The sequence below is a fragment of the Leopardus geoffroyi genome, chromosome B4 (assembly GCF_018350155.1).
Source record: "Leopardus geoffroyi isolate Oge1 chromosome B4, O.geoffroyi_Oge1_pat1.0, whole genome shotgun sequence".
Lineage (NCBI taxonomy): Eukaryota > Metazoa > Chordata > Mammalia > Carnivora > Felidae > Leopardus > Leopardus geoffroyi.
This window is the reverse complement of record NC_059341.1, coordinates 121,020,335-121,038,303: the sequence shown is the minus strand read 5'-3', so window position 1 is coordinate 121,038,303 and position 17,969 is coordinate 121,020,335. Positions and strand designations below refer to the sequence as shown.

At 39.3% G+C, this 17,969-nt stretch overlaps 1 protein-coding gene across 18 annotated transcripts in view; it reads left to right on the top strand.

Moving 5' to 3' along the window:
* Positions 1-17,969, top strand: part of ANKS1B (ankyrin repeat and sterile alpha motif domain containing 1B) — a 1,079,650-nt gene that overhangs the window by 149,346 nt on the left and 912,335 nt on the right. For all 18 annotated transcript variants that reach the window (XR_006709127.1, XR_006709126.1, XM_045464947.1 and 15 more), the window contains exon 2: positions 12,763-12,843. Coding sequence is in view for 16 of the 18 variants with exons in the window: in XM_045464947.1 (XP_045320903.1) it covers positions 12,763-12,843 (81 nt within the window). In the remaining 2 variants the exon portion in view is untranslated. The remainder of the gene's footprint in view (positions 1-12,762; positions 12,844-17,969) is intronic.

The window sequence follows — 17,969 nt, the reverse complement described above, 5'->3', positions numbered from 1 at the left end:
TAGTCCCTTGATCTCTGTAGCAGTAGATTCTCTGCTGTCCTCTATGCTTTTTTCAATCCCAGTGATTAATTTTATGACTATTATTCTAAATTCTTGTTCCGTTATATTGCTTAAATCGTTTATGATCAATTCGTTAGCTGTCGCCACTTCCTGGAATTTCTTTTGAGGAAAATTCTTCCATTTTGTCATTTTGATTAGTCCCTGCGGTAGCTCCAAACTGCAGGGCATTTCCCCTGTGACTGTCTGGAGTAAATTGTGTTGGTGGGCGGGGCCACAGTCAGACCCGATGTCGGCCCCCAGTCCAGTGCTGGAGCCAAAGTCAGACTGGTGTGTACCTTATCTTCCCTTCTCCCAGGGGCAGGACTCACTATCCAGTGGTGTGGCCTGTGTCTGGGCTGCTTGTACACTGCCAGGCTTGTGGTGCTGCTTCGATGGGATCTGGCCAAGGGTGTATTAACCGGGGTGGATCCTCAAGGTGCACAGGGACGGGAGGGTCAGGCTTAGCTCTCTTTGCCATCAGTGGTCCCCTGCAGAAGGAACCCTGCAGCACCAGGAGGGAGGCAGGCCCCTCGGAGGGATGGATCCACAGGAGCACAGTGTTGGGTGTTTGCGAGGTGCAAGCAAGTTGGGTGACAGGAACTGGTTCCCTTTGGAATTCGGTTGGGGATGGGAGAGAGAAATGGCGCTTGCCAGCGCCTTTGTTCCCCCACCAAGTCCTGTCCTTCTGTGGCTCAACAACTCTCCCTCCTGTCATCTTCTCGCCCTCCCTGCTCTCCGAGAGCAGAGCTGTTGACTTTTAAAATTCCAGATGTTAAGTCCCACTGGCTGTCAGAACTCACACAGTCCGGCCCCTCCACTTTTGCAAGCCAGACTTCAGGGGCTCTACCTTGCCTGTGGGCTGCCCCTCCACCACCCCGGCTCCCTCCCACCAGTCCGTGTAGCACACACTGCCTCTCCGCCCTTCCTACCCTCTTCCATGGGCCTCTTGTCTACTCTCGGCTCTGGAGAGTCTGTTCTGCTAATCTTCTGGCAGTTTTCTGGGTTATTTAGGCCTATGTGGGTGGAATCTAACTGATCGGCAGGACAAGGTGAGCCCAGCATCCTCCTACGGCTCCATCTTCCCAGGTCTCCCACCTTTATTTATTTTTTAAGAGAGATAGAGAGATAGAGAGAGTTGGGGAGGGGTAGAAAGAGGGAGACAGAGGATTCAAAGCAGCCTCTGTGCAGTGAATGCAGAGCCCTATGCAGGGCTTGAACTCACGAACTGTGAGATCATGACCTGAGCTGAAATCAAGAGTTACCCGCTTAACCACCTGAACCACCCAGGCCCCCCCACCCCCCCATTGTGATTTTTAATTGTGTTTCCCGGATGATGAGTGATGTTGAGTATCTTTTCATGTCTCTTTTGGCTATCTGTATGCCTTCATTGGAGATATGTCTGTTCATGTCCTTTTTCCTTTTTTTGGTTTTTCTTTAGAGAGACAGCATGAGCAGTGGAGAAGGGCAGAGAAAGAAAGAGAATCCCAAGCAGGCCCTACACTCAGGATGGAACCTGAAATGGGGCTTGATCTTACTACCCTTGGATCCCAGCCTGAGCTGAAAATGAGTGGATGCTCAATTGACTGAGCCACTCATGAGCTCATTTTAATTGGATTGTTTTTAATTGCATTATTTGTGTTTTCTTGGTGTTGACTTGTATCAGTTCTTTAAATATTTCAGCTAGTAAGTCTATATCATTTGCAAATATCTTCTCCCACTCAGTATATTGTCTTTTAGTTTTGTTGATTGTTTTCTGTGCAGAAGCTTTTTATTTTGATGTAGTCCCAATAGTTTATTTTGCTTTTGTTTCCCTTGCTTCAGGAGACCTATTTAGAAAAATATTGCTATGGCCAATGTCAGAGAAATTACTTGCTGCCCTCTCTTCTAGGATTTTTATGGTTGCAGGTTACACATTTAGGTCCTTAATCTATTTTGAGCTTATTTTTGCAGTGTAAGAAAGTGGTCCAGTTTTATTCTTTTGCATATAGGTGTCTAGTTTTCCCAGCAACATGTGTTGAAGAGACTTTTTCCCATGGCATATTTCTGCCTTCTTTATAGAACTTTAATCAGCCATGTTATTGTGTGTTTATTTCTGGGTTTTGTATTCTGTTCCATTGATCTATATGTGGTTTTGTGCCAGTACCATACTGTTTTTATTGCTATAGTTTTGTAATAAAAGTTTAAGTCTGGAATTGTGCTTCCTCCAATTTTCTTCTTCTTTTTCAAGATTGCTTTGGCTACTCAGGGTCTTTTGTGGTTCCATACAAATTTTAGTATTATTTGTTTTAGTTCTGTGAAAAATGCTGTTGGGATTTTGATAGGGATTGCATTAAATGTGTAGATTGCTTTCAGTAGTATAGACAATTTTAACAATATTTGTTCTTCCAATCCATGAACATGGAAAATCTTTCCATCTCTTTCTGTTATCTTCAGTTTCTTTAATCAGTGTTTTTTTTTGTTTATTTTTTTTTTCAATATATGAAATTTATTGTCAAATTGGTTTCCATACAACACCCAGTGCTCATCCCAAAAGGTGCCCTCCTCAATACCCATCACCCACCCTCTCCTCCCTCCCACCCCCCATCAACCCTCACTTTGTTCTCAGTTTTTAACAGTCTCTTATGCTTTGGCTCTCTCCCACTCTAACCTCTTTTTTTTTCCCTTCCTCTCACCAATGGGTTTCTGTTAAGTTTCTCAGATCCACATAAGAGTGAAAACATATGGTATCTGTCTTTCTCTGTATGGCTTATTTCACTTAGCATCACACTCTCCAGTTCCATCCACGTTGCTACAAAGGGTCATATTTCATTTTTTCTCATTGCCACGTAGTACTCCATTGTGTATATAAACCACAATTTCTTTATCCATTCGTCAGTTGATGGACATTTATGCTCTTTCCACAATTTAGCTATTGTTGAGAGTGCTGCTATAAACATTGGGGTACAAGTGCCCCTATGCATCAGTACTCCTGTATCCCTTGGGTAAATTCCTAGCAGTGCTATTGCTGGGTCATAGGGTAGGTCTATTTTTAATTTTCTGAGGAACCTCCACGCTGCTTTCCAGAGTGGCTGCACCAATTTGCATTCCCACCAATAGTGCAAGAGGGTTCCCGTTTCTCCACATCCTCTCCAGCATCTATAGTCTCCTGATTTTGTTCACTTTGGCCACTCTGACTGGCGTGAGGTGATATCTGAGTGTGGTTTTGATTTGTATTTCCCTGATGAGGAGCGACGTTGAGCATCTTTTCATGTGCCTGTTGGCCATCCGGATTAGAGAAGTGTCTATTCATGTTTTCTGCTCATTTCTTCACTGGGTTATTTGTTTTTCGGGTGTGGAGTTTGGTGAGCTCTTTACAGATTCTGGATACTAGCCCTTTGTCCGATATGTCATTTGCAAATATCTTTTCCCATTCCGTTGGTTTCCTTTTAGTTCTGTTGGTTGTTTCCTTTGCTGTGCAGAAGCTTTTTATCTTCATAAGGTCCCAGTAGTTCATTTTTGCTTTTAATTCCCTTGCCTTTGGGGATGTGTCAAGTAAGAGAGTGCTATGGCTGAGGTCAGAGAGGTCTTTTCCTGCTTTCTCCTCTAGGGTTTTGATGGTTTCCTGTCTCACATTCAGGTCCTTTATCTATTTTGAGTTTATTTTTGTGAATGGTGTGAGAAAGTGGTCTAGTTTCAATCTTCTGCATGTTGCTGTCCAGTTCTCCCAGCACCATTTGTTAAAGAGACTGTCTTTGTTCCATTGGATGTTCTTTCCTGCTTTGTCAAAGATGAGTTGGCCATACGTTTGTGGGTCTAGTTCTGGGGTTTCTATTCTATTCCATTGGTCTATGTGTCTGTTTTTGTGCCAATACCATGCTGTCTTGATGATGACAGCTTTGTAGTAGAGGCTAAAGTCTGGGATTGTGATGCCTCCTGCTTTGGTCTTCTTCTTCAAAATTCCTTTGGCTATTCGGGGCCTTTTGTGGTTCCATATGAATTTTAGGATTGCTTGTTCTAGTTTCCAGAAGAATGCTGGTGCAATTTTGATTGGGATTGCATTGAATGTGTAGATAGCTTTGGGTAGTATTGACATTTTGACAATATTTATTCTTCCAATCCATGAGCATGGAATGTTTTTCCATTTCTTTATATCTTCTTCAATTTCCTTCATAAGCTTTCTGTAGTTTTCAGCATACAGATCTTGTACATCTTTGGTTAGATTTATTCCTAGGTATTTTATGCTTCTTGGTGCAATTGTGAATGGGACAGTTTCTTTATTTGTCTTTCTGTTGCTTCATTATTAGTGTATAAGAATGCAACTGATTTCTGTACATTGATTTTGTATCCTGCAACTTTGCTAAATTCATGTATCAGTTCTAGCAGACTTTCGGTGGAGTCTATTGGATTTTCCATGTATAATATCATGTCATCTGGAAAAAGTGAAAGCTTGACTTCATCTTTGCCAATGTTGATGCCTTTGATTTCCTTTTGTTGTCTGATTGCTGATGCTAGAACTTCCAACACTATGTTAAACAACAGCGGTGAGAGTGGGCATCCCTGTCGTGTTCCTGATCTCAGGGAAAAAGCTCTCAGTTTTTCCCCATTGAGGATGATGTTAGCTGTGGGCTTTTCATAAATGGCTTTTATGATCTTTAAGTGTGTTCCTTATATCCCGACTTTCTGAGGGGTTTTTATTAAGAAACGTTGCTGAATTTTGTCAAAGGCCTTTTCTGCATCGATTGACAGGATCATATGGTTCTTATCTTTTCTTTTATTAATGTGATGTATCACGTTGATTGATTTGCGAATGTTGAACCAGCCCTGCATCCCAGGATTGAATCCCACTTGATCATGGTGAATAATTCTTTTTATATGCTGTTGCATTCGATTTGCTAGTATCTTACTGAGAATTTTTGCATCCATATTCATCAGGGATATTGGCCTGTAGTTGTCTTTTTTTTACTGGGTCTCTGGTTTAGGAATCAAAGTAATACTGGCTTCATAGAATGAGTCTGGAAGTTTTCCTTCCCTTTCTATTTTTTGGAATAGCTTGAGAAGGATAGGTATTATCTCTGCTTTATACATCTGGTAGAACTCCCTTGGGAAGCCATCTGGTCCTGGACTCTAATTGGGATATTTTTGATGACTGATTCAATTTCTTCGCTGGTTATGGGTCTGTTCAAGCTTTTTGTTTTCTCCTGATTGAGTTTTGGAAGTGTGTGGGTGTTTAGGAATTTGTCCATTTCTTCCAGGTTGTCCAGTTTGTTGGCATATAATTTTTCATAGTATTCCCTGATGATTGCTTGTATCTCTGAGGGATTGGTTGTAATAATTCCATTTTCATTCATGATTTTATCTATTTGGGTCATCTCCCTTTTCTTTTTGAGAAGCCTGGCTAGAGGTTTGTCAATTTTGTTTATTTTTTCAAAAAACCAACTCTTGGTTTCATTCGTCTGCTCTACAGTTTTTTTAGATTCTATATTGTTTATTTCTGCTCTGATCTTTATTATTTCTCTTCTGCTGGGTTTGGGCTGTCTTTGCTGTTCTGCTTCTATTTCCTTTAGGTGTGCTGTTAGGTTTTGTATTTGGGATTTCTCTTGTTTCTTGAGATAGGCCTGGATTGCAATGTATTTTCCTCTCAGGACTGCCTTCGCTGCATCCCAAAGTGTTTGGATTGTTGTATTTTCATTTTCGTTTGTTTCCATATATTTTTTAATTTCTTCTCTAATTTCCTGGTTGACCCATTCATTCTTTAGTAGGGTGTTTTTTAACCTCCATGCTTTTGGAGGTTTTCCAGACTTTTTCCTGTGGTGGATTTCAAGCTTCATAGCATTGTGGTCTGAAAGTATGCATGGTATGATTTCAATTCTTGTATACTTATGAAGGGCTGTTTTGTGACCCAGTATGTGATCTATATTGGAGAATGTTCCATGTGCACTCGAGAAGAAAGTATATGCTGTTGCTTTGGGATGCAGAGTTCTAAATATATCTGTGAAGTCCATCTGATCCAATGTATCATTCAGGGCCCTTGTTTCTTTATTGACTCTGTGTCTAGATGATCTATCCATTTCTGTAAGTGGAGTGTTAAAGTCCCCTGCAGTTACCACATTCTTATCAATAAGGTTGCTTATGTTTATGAGTAATTGTTTTATATATATGGGGGCTCCGGTATTCGGCGCATAGACATTTATAATTGTTAGCTCTTCCTGATGGATAGACCCTGTAATTATTATAGAATGTCCTTCTTCATCTCTTGTTACAGCCTTTAATTTAAAGTCTAGTTTGTCTGATATAAGTATGGCTACTCCAGCTTTCTTTTGACTTCCAGTGGCATGATAAATAGTTCTCCATCCCTCGCTCTCAATATGAAGGTGTCCTCAGGTCTAAAATGAGTCTCTTGTAGACAGCAAATAGATGGGTCTTGTTTTTTTATCCATTCTGATACCCTATGTCTTTTGGTTGGTGCATTTAGTCCATTTACATTCAGTGTTATTATAGAAAAATATGGGTTTAGAGTCATTGTGATGTCCATAGGTTTCATGCTTATAGCGATGTCTCTGGTACTTTGTCTCACAGGATCCTCCTTAGGGTCTCTTGTAGGGCTGGTTTAGTGGTGACAAATTCCTTCAGTGTTTGTTTGTTTGGGAAGACCTTTATCTCTCCTTCTATTCTAAATGACAGACTTGCTGGAGAAAGGATTCTCGGCTGCATATTTTTTCTTTTCATCACATTGAAGATATCCTGCCATTCCTTTCTAGCCTGCCAAGTTTCAGAAGAGAGATCAGTCACAAGTCTTATAGGTCTCCCTGAATATGTTAGGGCACGTTTATCTCTAGCTGCTTTCAGAATTTTCTCTTTATCCTTGTATTTTGCCAGTTTCACTATGATATATCATGCAGAAGATCGATTCAAGTTACATCTGAAGGGAGTTCTCTGTGCCTCTTGGATTTCAATGCCTTTTTCCTTCCCCAGATCCGGGAAGTTCTCAGCTATTATTTCTTCAAGTACACCTTCAGCACCTTTCCCTCTCTCTTCCTCCTCTGGAATACCAGTTATGCGTAGATTATTTCTCTTTAGTGCATCACTTAGTTCTCTAATTTTCCCTTCATACTCCCGGATTTTTTTATCTCTCTTTTTCTCAGCTTCCTCTTTTTCCGTAATTTTATCTTCTAGTTCGCCTGTTCTCTCCTCTGCCTCTTCAATTCGAGCCATGGTCGTTTCCATTTTATTTTGCAGCTCATTTATAGAATTTTTTAGCTCCTCCTGACTATTCCTTAGTCCCTTGATCTCTGTAGCAAGAGATTCTCTGCTGTACTCTATACTGTTTTCAAGCCCAGCGATTAATTTTATGACTATTATTCTAAATTCACTTTCTGTTGTATTGTTTAAATCCTTTTTGATCAGTTCATTAGCTGTTTTTATTTTCTGGAGATTCTTTTGAGGGGAATTCTTCCATTTGGTCATTTTGGATAGTCCCTGGAGTGGTGTGGACCTGCGGGGCACTTCCCCTGTGCTATCTTGAGTAACTGGAGTTGGTGGGTGGGGCCACAGTCAGACCTGATGCCTGCCCCCAGCCGACCGCTGGGGCCACAGTCAGACTGGTGTGTGCCTACTCTTCCCCTCTCCTAGGGGCGGGATTCACTGTGGGGAGGCGTGGCCCGTCTGGGCTACTTGCACACTGCCAGGCTTGTGGTGCTGGGGATCTGGCGTATTAGCTGGGGTGGATAGGCAAGGTGCATGGGGCAGGCGGGGCAGGCTTAGCTCGCTTCTCCTTAGGTGATCCACTTCAGAAGGGGCCTGTGGCAGCGAGAGGGAGGCAGACCCACTGCCCGAGGTGCGGATCCGCAGAAGCACAGCGTTGGGAGTTTGCATGGTGCCAGCAATTTCCCTGGCAGGAACTGGTTCCCTTTAGGATTTTGGCTGGGGGATCGGCGAGGGAGATGGCGTTGGCCAGTGCCTTTGTTCTCTGCGAAACTGCGCTCTGTCGTCCAGGGGCGCAGCAACCCTCCCTCCCGTTGTCCTCCAGCCTTCCCGCTCTCCGAGCAGAGCTGTTAACATATAACCTTCCAGATGTCAAGTCCCGCTTGGTTTCGGAACACACTCCGTCTGGCCTCTCCGCTTTTGCCAGCCAGACTCGGGGGCTCTGCTTGGCCGGCGGGCCGCCCCTCTGCCCCAGCTCCCTCCTGCCAGTCCGTGTAGCGTGCACCGCCTTGCCGCCCTTCCTACCCTCTTCCATGGGCCTCTCGTCTGCGCTTGGCTCCGGAGACTCCGTTCTGCTAGTGTTCTGGCGGTTTTCTGGATTATTTAGGCAGGTGTAGGTGGAATCAAAGTGACCAGCAGGACGCGGTGAACTCAGCGTCTTCCTACGCTGCCATCTTCCCTCTGATCCTTCTTTAATCAGTGTTGTATTGTTTTCAGAGTAGAGGTCATTCACCTCTTTGGTTAATTTTATTTTTAGGTATTGTATTATTTTTGGTGCATTCATTAATAGCTATTGTAAATAGGTGTTTCCGCTGCTTCATATTTAGTGTATAGAATTGAAGCAGATTTCTGTATATTATTTTGTATCCTTTGACTTCATGGAATTCATTTCAATTCTAGGTTTTGGTGGAGTATTTCAGGTCTTGTATATATAGTATCATGTCATCTGCAAATAGTGAAAGTTTTACTTCTTCTTTATTAACTCAGATGCCTTTTACTTCTTTGTGTTGTCTGATTGCTGTGGGTAAGACTTCCAATAGTATGTTGAATAAAAGCGAGAGTGGATATCCTTGTCTTCTTCCTGACTGTAGGGGAAAAGTTCTCAGTTTTTCACCATTGAGTATGATGTTCATTGTGGGTTTTTCATACGTTGAGGTATTTTTCTTCTATACCTACTTTGTTGAGGGTTTTTATCACAAAGGATTCTGTACTTTGTCCGATGGTTTTTCTGATCCTTTTGAAATGATCATATGGTTTTTTATCCTTTCCTTTTTAAAAAATATTTATTTATTTTTGAGAGAGAGAGAGAGAGAGAGAGAGAGACAGACAGAGCATGAGCGGGAGGTGGGGAGTGGGGCAGAGAGAAAGGGAGACCCAGAAGCTGAAGGAGGCTCCGTACTCTATCAGCACAGAGCCCACCGTGGGGCTCAAACTCACGAACTTTGAGATTATGACCTGAGCTGAGGTCAGATGCTTACCCACTGAGCCACCCAGGTGACCCCCTTCATATTTGTTATTAACCGTATTATGTATTTGGTTTCTCCCATGTTGGGTGCAAAAATACTTAAATGATTTTTATATCTTTTTGTTGAATTGTTCCCTTTATGATTATATAGAACCCTTCTTTGTTTATTTTTACAGTTTTTATTTTAAATTCTGTTTTGTCTGATAGAAATATTGCTACCCCAGCATTGTTTTGCATGATAAATATTTCTCCATCCCCTCACTTTCAGTATGCAGGTGTCTTTAGGCTTGAAGTGAGTCTCTTGTAGGGCACTATATAGATTCATGTTTTTTTTTTTAATCTACTCTGTCACCATATGTCTTTGCAGCATGTAGTCCATTTACATTCAAAGTAATTATCAATAGGTATTTGTTGCCATTCTGTTACTTGTTTTATAGTTGTTTTGGTAGTTTTCTCTGAGCCTTTCTTTCTCTCTTTGATGGTTTACTGGCTTTCTTTAGTGATACTCCTTTCTCTTTATTCTTTATATATGTATTACTGGTTTTTGATTTTTGGTTACTGTTAGTTTTGTATATAACATCTGCATATAGTAGTCTGTATGAAGTTGATGGCTGATTAAGTTTGAACCCATTCTTTACTCCCCTCTCCAGCATATTTCACATATATGATATTATATTTTACAACAATTTATTTTGTGAATCCTTTGGCTGAATTTTACAAATATACTTATTTATACTGCTTTTGTGTTTTTTACTTTTCACACTCTCACTTATGGTTTTTCATTTATACTCAAGAGTCCCCTTTAATATTTATTGTAGGGCTGATTTAGTGGTAATCAATTTCTTTTTTTTTTCTTTTTTCTTTGTCTGAGAAACTCTGTATCTCTCCTTCTATTCTGAATGATAGTCTCCCTGGATAGAGTGTTCTTGGCTGCAGATTTTTCCCTTTCAGCAGTTTGATATATCATATTAATCCCTTTTTGTCTTCAAAGTTTCTACTAAAAAATCTGTTGGTAGCCTTATGGAGTTTCCCTTGTATGTAACTGTCTTCTTTTCTCTTGCTGCTTTTAAAATTCTCTGTTTATATCACTACTTTTTGCCCTTTTAATTACTATGTGTCTTGGTATAGACCTCCTGGGGTTGGTTTTATTGGGTAACTCTCTTCCTCCTTTTCCATGTTAGGGAAGTTTTCAGCTATTATTTCTTTAAATAAATTTATGCCCCCCCTTTTTTCTCTTCTCCTTCTGGTATCCCTCTAATGAGAATATTATTATGATTGTGGAGTGTCTGAATTCCCCATCTACTCTCATTTTGCAGCTTTTTTCTCTCACCTGCTAAGCTTGATTACTGTCCATTATTTTTTCTTCCAGGTTGCTAATTCATTCCTCTACTTCTTCTAGCCTATTTATTCTAATAGAATAATTTTTTTTTTTATTTTCAAGAAAGTGAGAGCATGTGAGCAGGGGAGAGGGCCAGAAGGAGAGAGAGAGAGAGAGAGAGAGAGAATCTTGAGAAGGCTCCATGATTAGCATGAAGCCCATTGTGAGGATTGATCCCACAACCCTGGGATCATGACTTGAGCCTAAATTAAGAGTCAGACCCTTAATGGTCTGAGCCCCCCAGGTGCCCATCAAGTATATTTTTCACTTCAGTTATTATTTTCTTCATCTCTGATTGGTTCTTTTTTTAACTCTGTGTTAAGAGTCTGGTCTCACTGATGTCCTTCACTCTTTTCTCAAGTCCAGTGAGTATCTTTATGATCATTACTTTAAATTTTCTTTCAGGATATTACATACACCTCTATTGCTTATGTCTCTTGCTGTGATTTTGTCTTCTTGTTTCATTTGGGACATAATCCTCTGTCTTCTCATTTTGCCTGTTTTGTCTGTTTCCTTGTGTTAGAATTGTCAACTAGTCTCTTGCTCTTGAGAGTAGTGAGCAGGGTGTGTACTTATAATGAGGTAGCAATTGTCCTCCTCCACAGGGGACATGTAGCTGCTGCAGAGACTCAGGCTGGCAAGGGAACTCCACAGTGTGTGCAGGTGAGGGTTGCAGTTTTAAAAAGGTGCCAGGGTCCTCCACAGTAGGTTGGGGGAGGCAGTGTTGGCAAGATTTGCAATGGTCTGGGAGAGGGGACCTGCAGCACCTAAGGCAAGTGTGGCTTTAAAAGGGGACAGGGTGCAGTGTAAGCACTAAGTAGCGAATGCATGCACCCTGCTGTTTCTGCCACTGCACAAGGCTATGTGATTATGCTGGGGAGTTGGGGGGGGGATGGCACCTGCCAGCTCTTTTGTTCCTGGAGAAGTCCCTCAGGAACTCTGAAATTAATAACTGACTCTCCCTCCTGTGCACCCCAGATGTTTTTCAAACTGCTGCTTCTAAGTGGTGTCTTTGAGAACTATTAGTTGTGTGTTTCTTTAAGGGCAGGGACTCATTTTCCTTTCACTCTTTGTGCTTGCTCTCCCAGAGCCCAGCCACTGATTTTTAAGTTCCAGGCTTTAAGTCCTGCTTGTTACAGGAACTCATGAAATTCAATTCCACTGATTTTCAAAGCTAAATGCTGTGGGGATTTGTCTTTCCCAGGTTTTCCATTGTGATAGTCTCTTTGTCAGCTCTCTACATGCCTGTGTTGCAGCTCCCTCCCTCTGGTGACCAGACCCAAGGGGTTTAGCTCCCTACTGTATGTATGCCCTTCCTACCCTATTCTATGTGACCTTTCCTTGATATTTAGGTGTGGGGTTTGTTCTGCCAGTCTTTGGATCATTTTCTACATTATTTGTGCTGATGTGAGTGTTATCTAGTTATATCTGTGGGAGGAGGTAAATTAGGGTCCTCTTCTGCCACCTTCCCTGGGTCTCTCTAGACCTTAGTTTTGAGGGCTTTAATATTGTCATGAATGCCAGATAAAGTAATTTTTTGGTCTACTTTAGGAAAAGTGGCTTTCAATTCCTTATGTTTTCAAAAGCTAAAAATAGTTTCTATAGTAATAATGTCAGGATAAAATGGGCTATTTTATGTAGTTACATTATCTCTAAAATATGTTGTTTTGTAAAATGATAACTTTAGAACTGTTAGAATCTTCTGGTTTACAGCAGTCCAAATCTTCAACTATATTTTCAAGTATGAAATACTTATTTTCTTGGTAGCGTTTAAATAGCAAGAAGAGTTTATATATTCTTCCCATAATGCAGAAATATCTTTTAACTTATATAAATCTCTGCCATCTTAGAAGGGTTGTGTTAAAAGGGAGGAGGCAGGTGTTATGAATCTTTATTCTTTGGTATAAACTACAGTGGCTGAGTGTTAATTGCTTCCAATATTTAAGTAATGAAATACAGTAATAGGGAATTTTTGTATTCAGATTTTAATACATGGCAGTAGGCCTACATTCACTAATAATTTCTCTACATCAAATAAATTATTGTTCTGAGGAGAATACATGAAAGATGGCATTCATTTTCTACATGACTAAAATTTTCATATGCAACATGCTGCTGGCTGTGGGACTATCAGGCTTCTTTGTTTTTCAAAGCACGATTCTGCTTAACTATTAACTCTGCACTTGTGCTTTATTTGCAGCATCTGGCGAGGCCCCAATGTAAACTGCACAGACAGTTCGGGTTACACTGCTTTACACCATGCAGCCTTAAATGGACATAAGTAAGTGCTCCTTATTTGGACTAGAATCCTTGTGTATGTAGTTACATGTGATGAACTTTATTATGTTGATGAGACCTGCCTCATGTTGCCAGGAGTCCCTTGGGCTTAGGTGAATTTGAAGAGGCACCAGGGGCAACACTGACAAGTTAAACTTGGTAGGAATGTTGCTGTGGATGATTATGTGCAGAGTGTAAACTGAGAGAATTGTTGTAAAATAGTCAAATACCACACAAAGAGAATGAAAGAAGTGATAGGCCATGTTAGTTATGCATAACTGACGGGAAGGAATGGGATAAAACCTGTTACTAATGCCTCCCTACCTTTTTTGGGTGTCTTTATCAAACATGGGGAGTATTCACCAAGAGTAAAATCTTGATAGATTCTTACTATGAATATGAGTCGCGGGCATTTATATGAACCACTTCAAAATCTTTCACATTTACTTAAAATGCTTTTTCTTTGTTATTCAAGATAGTCTTTCTGGTTTTTAATTTCTTTCTGTGGAATTATGTTTCAGTAATGTGATAGCCTACAATATGGACAATGAAATAATGTGTAACCATAACCATCACTTCATTTCTAGTATTTGACCTACTTTATCTTATGGTTTTGTGCCAGAGTCACAGTGTGAGGAGTCCTTTGAATGATTCAGATGTCCTGTCTTCCCCCATCATAGAACAAAAGGGGTTCTTTTTATGTCAGTCTTTCTTATCTGTTTTTCCTTTGCTCTAATGGCCCAAATTAGTCTTCCCAGATATGGATCATTTCATTTCACTTTAGTTTTTTAGATGTGATAATATTGCCTTAAACATGCTAGATACAAAAAAAAAAAATTAAAAATGCTGGTTACCTTTTGCTTGTCCACCTAACCTTTCTTTTATTCTATGAATTGAGACACAGGATCAAGTCACACTTGATCACATTTTATGGACTTAAAGTTTTTACACAAGAAACTTATCATTTTGCCATTTATCATTGTGATATTTTTATCTTCAAACTTATTGCAGAAACCTAGCATTATTATTCTGTTTAGATATGGAGATGTATCTATATCTACGCATATGTAATTATATACGTAATCATAATGTTTTGTCACTTGGATTCTTAGTATTAGAATTCCCAAAATACATTTCTGTTTATCCACTCCCTAGCCTGTATTGAATCATCTTATACCATGTAACTTAGCACCTTTTATTTGCTGGATATTTTTCAAACTTTATTGTTGTCCTGATGAATTCATGTGTTCAGATTGCTATCATTTGAATGTTTTAAAGGAATTACTATTTTTCCTTCTTTGTACCTGGGTCATCAGGAATAAAAGCAAATGAAATCAGCCCAAGAAATACAATGCTGATGTCTTCTTTGGTCATCTTAATTGTCATTCCTAATTCAGAGGAAATTCCAGTTGGGAAAATAACTGGAAAGACTATCAAGTCTAATGGACAGAAGATCTTAGGCCTGAGCATTGGAGCTATACTGCTTTTCTTGTTCTATCATAGCTTGTCATTATAAGTACTTCTCAAAATAATATTTCAAAATGGATTAGCATTTGTATTTCTCCATGATTTTCTTTTTTTTTTTTTTTTTAAATTTTTTTTTTTTTTCAACGTTTATTTATTTTTGGGACAGAGAGAGACAGAGCATGAACGGGGGAGGGGCAGAGAGAGAGGGAGACACAGAATCGGAAACAGGCTCCAGGCTCTGAGCCATCAGCCCAGAGCCCGACGCGGGGCTCGAACTCACGGACCGCGAGATCGTGACCTGGCTGAAGTCGGACGCTTAACCGACTGCGCCACCCAGGCGCCCCTCTCCATGATTTTCCATGTTTAGGAAATGTTATTGTTCATACATGATGACCTATGAAGTTCTAACTTCTAACCATTGAGATATGGTTCCCTATGCCCACTGCATAATTGTTTGTTTCTATTAGCAATTTACAAAGTAAAGATAATTTAAGTGAATTGAATATCAATCATTAAGATTGTGTCCATAAAGAGATGAGTGATTTGACTAGATATCTTTTTTTTTTTTTTTTTTTTTAATTTTTTTTTTTTTCAACGTTTTATTTATTTTTTTTGGGACAGAGAGAGAGAGAGACAGAGCATGAACGGGGGAGGGGCAGAGAGAGAGGGAGACACAGAATCAGAAACAGGCTCCAGGCTCTGAGCGTCAGCCCAGAGCCTGACGCGGGGCTCGAACTCACGGACCGCGAGATCGTGACCTGGCTGAAGTCGGACGCTTAACCGACTGCGCCACCCAGGCGCCCCAGACTAGATATCTTTTATGATCTCTTTGATTGCAGATATTCTCTGAGAATTATATATCTCTGCTTTTATATGAAGATCCCATCTTTTTAACATTTTCTAGAAAGATTTTACTCAGTGTCATTGTACAGGCATTGGAAAAAAGCAGGAAAATTTCTGATTCCATCTTCCCATCTCTGCTGGGTATGTGACCTTTCCCCATTTAATTAACCCATCTAGTGCTGAATTCAGTGTACTGAATACATAGGCTGGATATTTCTCATTGTTCCTTTCAATGATTACATTTTATGATACACTGCTTTGGTATTTGTGGCTCAGTTATGTACTGTGATGCTAAAATTCTGAAATTTACATTTCCATCTAGAGTGTAAGATTTACGGACTTTAAATTACCCATGGATTTTTGTAATTAGAGATGATTTATTCAACCCAACCCCCCTCCCCTCATGGAGAAACAAAACCATTCTGGATAAATGACATAGTGGTCATTTAGATATTAAGGTGGGGCTGTGACTTGAGTTTAAGTGTTTTAGTTCTAAGTGCATGCCTTTGCCAATACTGTACATTATCTTCTCTTTGTGACTGTGCACATCAGTTTCCTAAACTCTTGCTTGCTTTCCTCTGTTCTGTTGTCTATTTCTGGACTGCCTCCCATCAACTAGTGTGTTCATACAGAATGCTAATTTTAATATTGGTTTAAGAAAATATATTTGAAGGAGAAAAAAATGTCATAGAATATATCTCAGAACCAGAGAAGAATGTTTTTTCTTTTCTTTGCTTTTGCTATTCTCACTTAGCAAGGTAATGAGCAATTGATTATTTTGTATTCTTCCCAAGCATGCGTTAGCAGTCAGCACAGAAACACATCATTTCCATGTTTGTTGCTATTGTTGTTGTAGCCATCATCTGTAAATTGTGTCTGAAAACATTATGATTTCTAGGCTAAAGTTCATGGAATCATAGAGCTAGAAGTATTATTACAGGGTTCTGTAGTTTATTCTTTTCCTTTGAACACAGGCTTTTCCTCTACCCTCAACATATGGTCTAAGCCTTCGTACTGCAAATTATGCCCATATTATATCCTCTTATTTTGTATGTTTTAATGGAAGCTCTTGTTTATCAACTCTAGTTAATCCTCAAGCAGAATAGGACCTTATACCTGAAATACATTGTTTCATAATGAACAATTCATCTCACTTAGCCAAAGCAAGACACAATAGAAAATGTACTTCTGTTAGTGATTTCCTGGGTCATTTGTAATTGCAGATTAGAAAATTATTACCTTCAAATGACAGAAAAAAACCCCCCACCGTCAGTAGGACAAAATCCACTAGCAATGATTATAAATTATTTCAGTAGATAGGCAAGAGACCTATTTCTGTTTTTCTTTTTTAAAATATGGAGGATTCATTTTCTCTCTCATGTATTTCTGCCACAAATTTGGTTCTCTTAATTCTCTTCCTAGTAGACATTAGCCAGCCAGCTGGCCTGATTTTCTGCCTTTCTTCTTGTCTCTCACCCTCCTTCCATCACTTCTTTCTTCCCTGCCTCCTTCCCTTTTTCCTTCCTTTCTTCCTTCTATCGCTTCTTCCCTCCCTTCCTTTCTTCTTTCCTTTTCCTTCTTCTGTCCTTCCCTTTTCTCTTTTTCTCATCTTTTCTTTTTTTTAAATAATAATCTTATTGTTCACTATAAAGTTTTAGTAAACATTTGTATTCATATTTCACTTCTCTTCTTGGCAAATTATTCCTTTCCTTTTTTTCTTAAGTTTCATCTCATTAAACTATATTGGGCACGTTGTGATTCTTGGATGCTGTTTTGAAAACTGTCAGCACTAAATTGTTACGTTTATATCTTTGAAATATATGTGTCTTTGATATGCATGGGGTTTTAAGTATTTTCTGTTCTTGCCTCATTCTTTGAATATTTAATGCTTGGATTCTAGACTCCATTATCTGAAATCCAAATTGTATCTCAAATTGTATCTGGAATCCAGATGGTAAGCTATGTGTACTTTTGATTCACTCTTTCTTAGGTTTTCTAATGAAAGGAGAGAACTTCCTCTAAAAATTTATATAGTCTGGTCCATGAAATTTCTCTTTGGATAACCTAGAAATAACTTGGATATAATTGCTTCTTTCCTGGATAAGGATATTAACTAGTTAAAATTTGCTCTTATTCACTTTCTCTGGAAATCTGTGAGAGTGAATTCAGTATAAAAAGAAGCTCCAGCTATAAAATGGAGTGTATGTCCTAGAGTCTTTTGACCATGTTGAATACATTTGCAACTCTGTTTCTGTTAAGGAGAAGTAAAATCTTCAAGAAAGTCTGAAATAAAAAAGGCCTTAATTAATTTGAGAATTTCATTAGTTTGTTACTACTATATCCATATAAAAATGACTTGTGTTTACTTCAGAGTTATTTAGACTACTAACAAGTAAGGGAGGATGGAACAAAATAAATATCTTTGGTTATGATTCAATTATAGGGAAATTTGCTTTTGAGGTAAAGAAATTTGAATGTTGAACCTTCCCAATGAACTTAATTTTGCTCGGAACATATCCTGAAACTTCTTAAAAGACATTTCATATTAATTAGAAGTGTATTTATATCTATCAGAAAATGAAGCAAATTCAATACATTAGCAAAAATCAATACTTTTAGAATTCCTATTTTTACCTGAACTTCTATATTAGCTTCAGGCTGCAAAATGTTGCAATGATTTAAATTATGTTGTTATTAAATTTAATTTACTCCTGGGAAATGGAGTTATTTTTTCTGTGATCTCATCAACCACATTAACTTTAGGATTTTAGAGCAATTCTTATTTATCAAATGCTGCATATAAGAAAGAATGGCACTTTA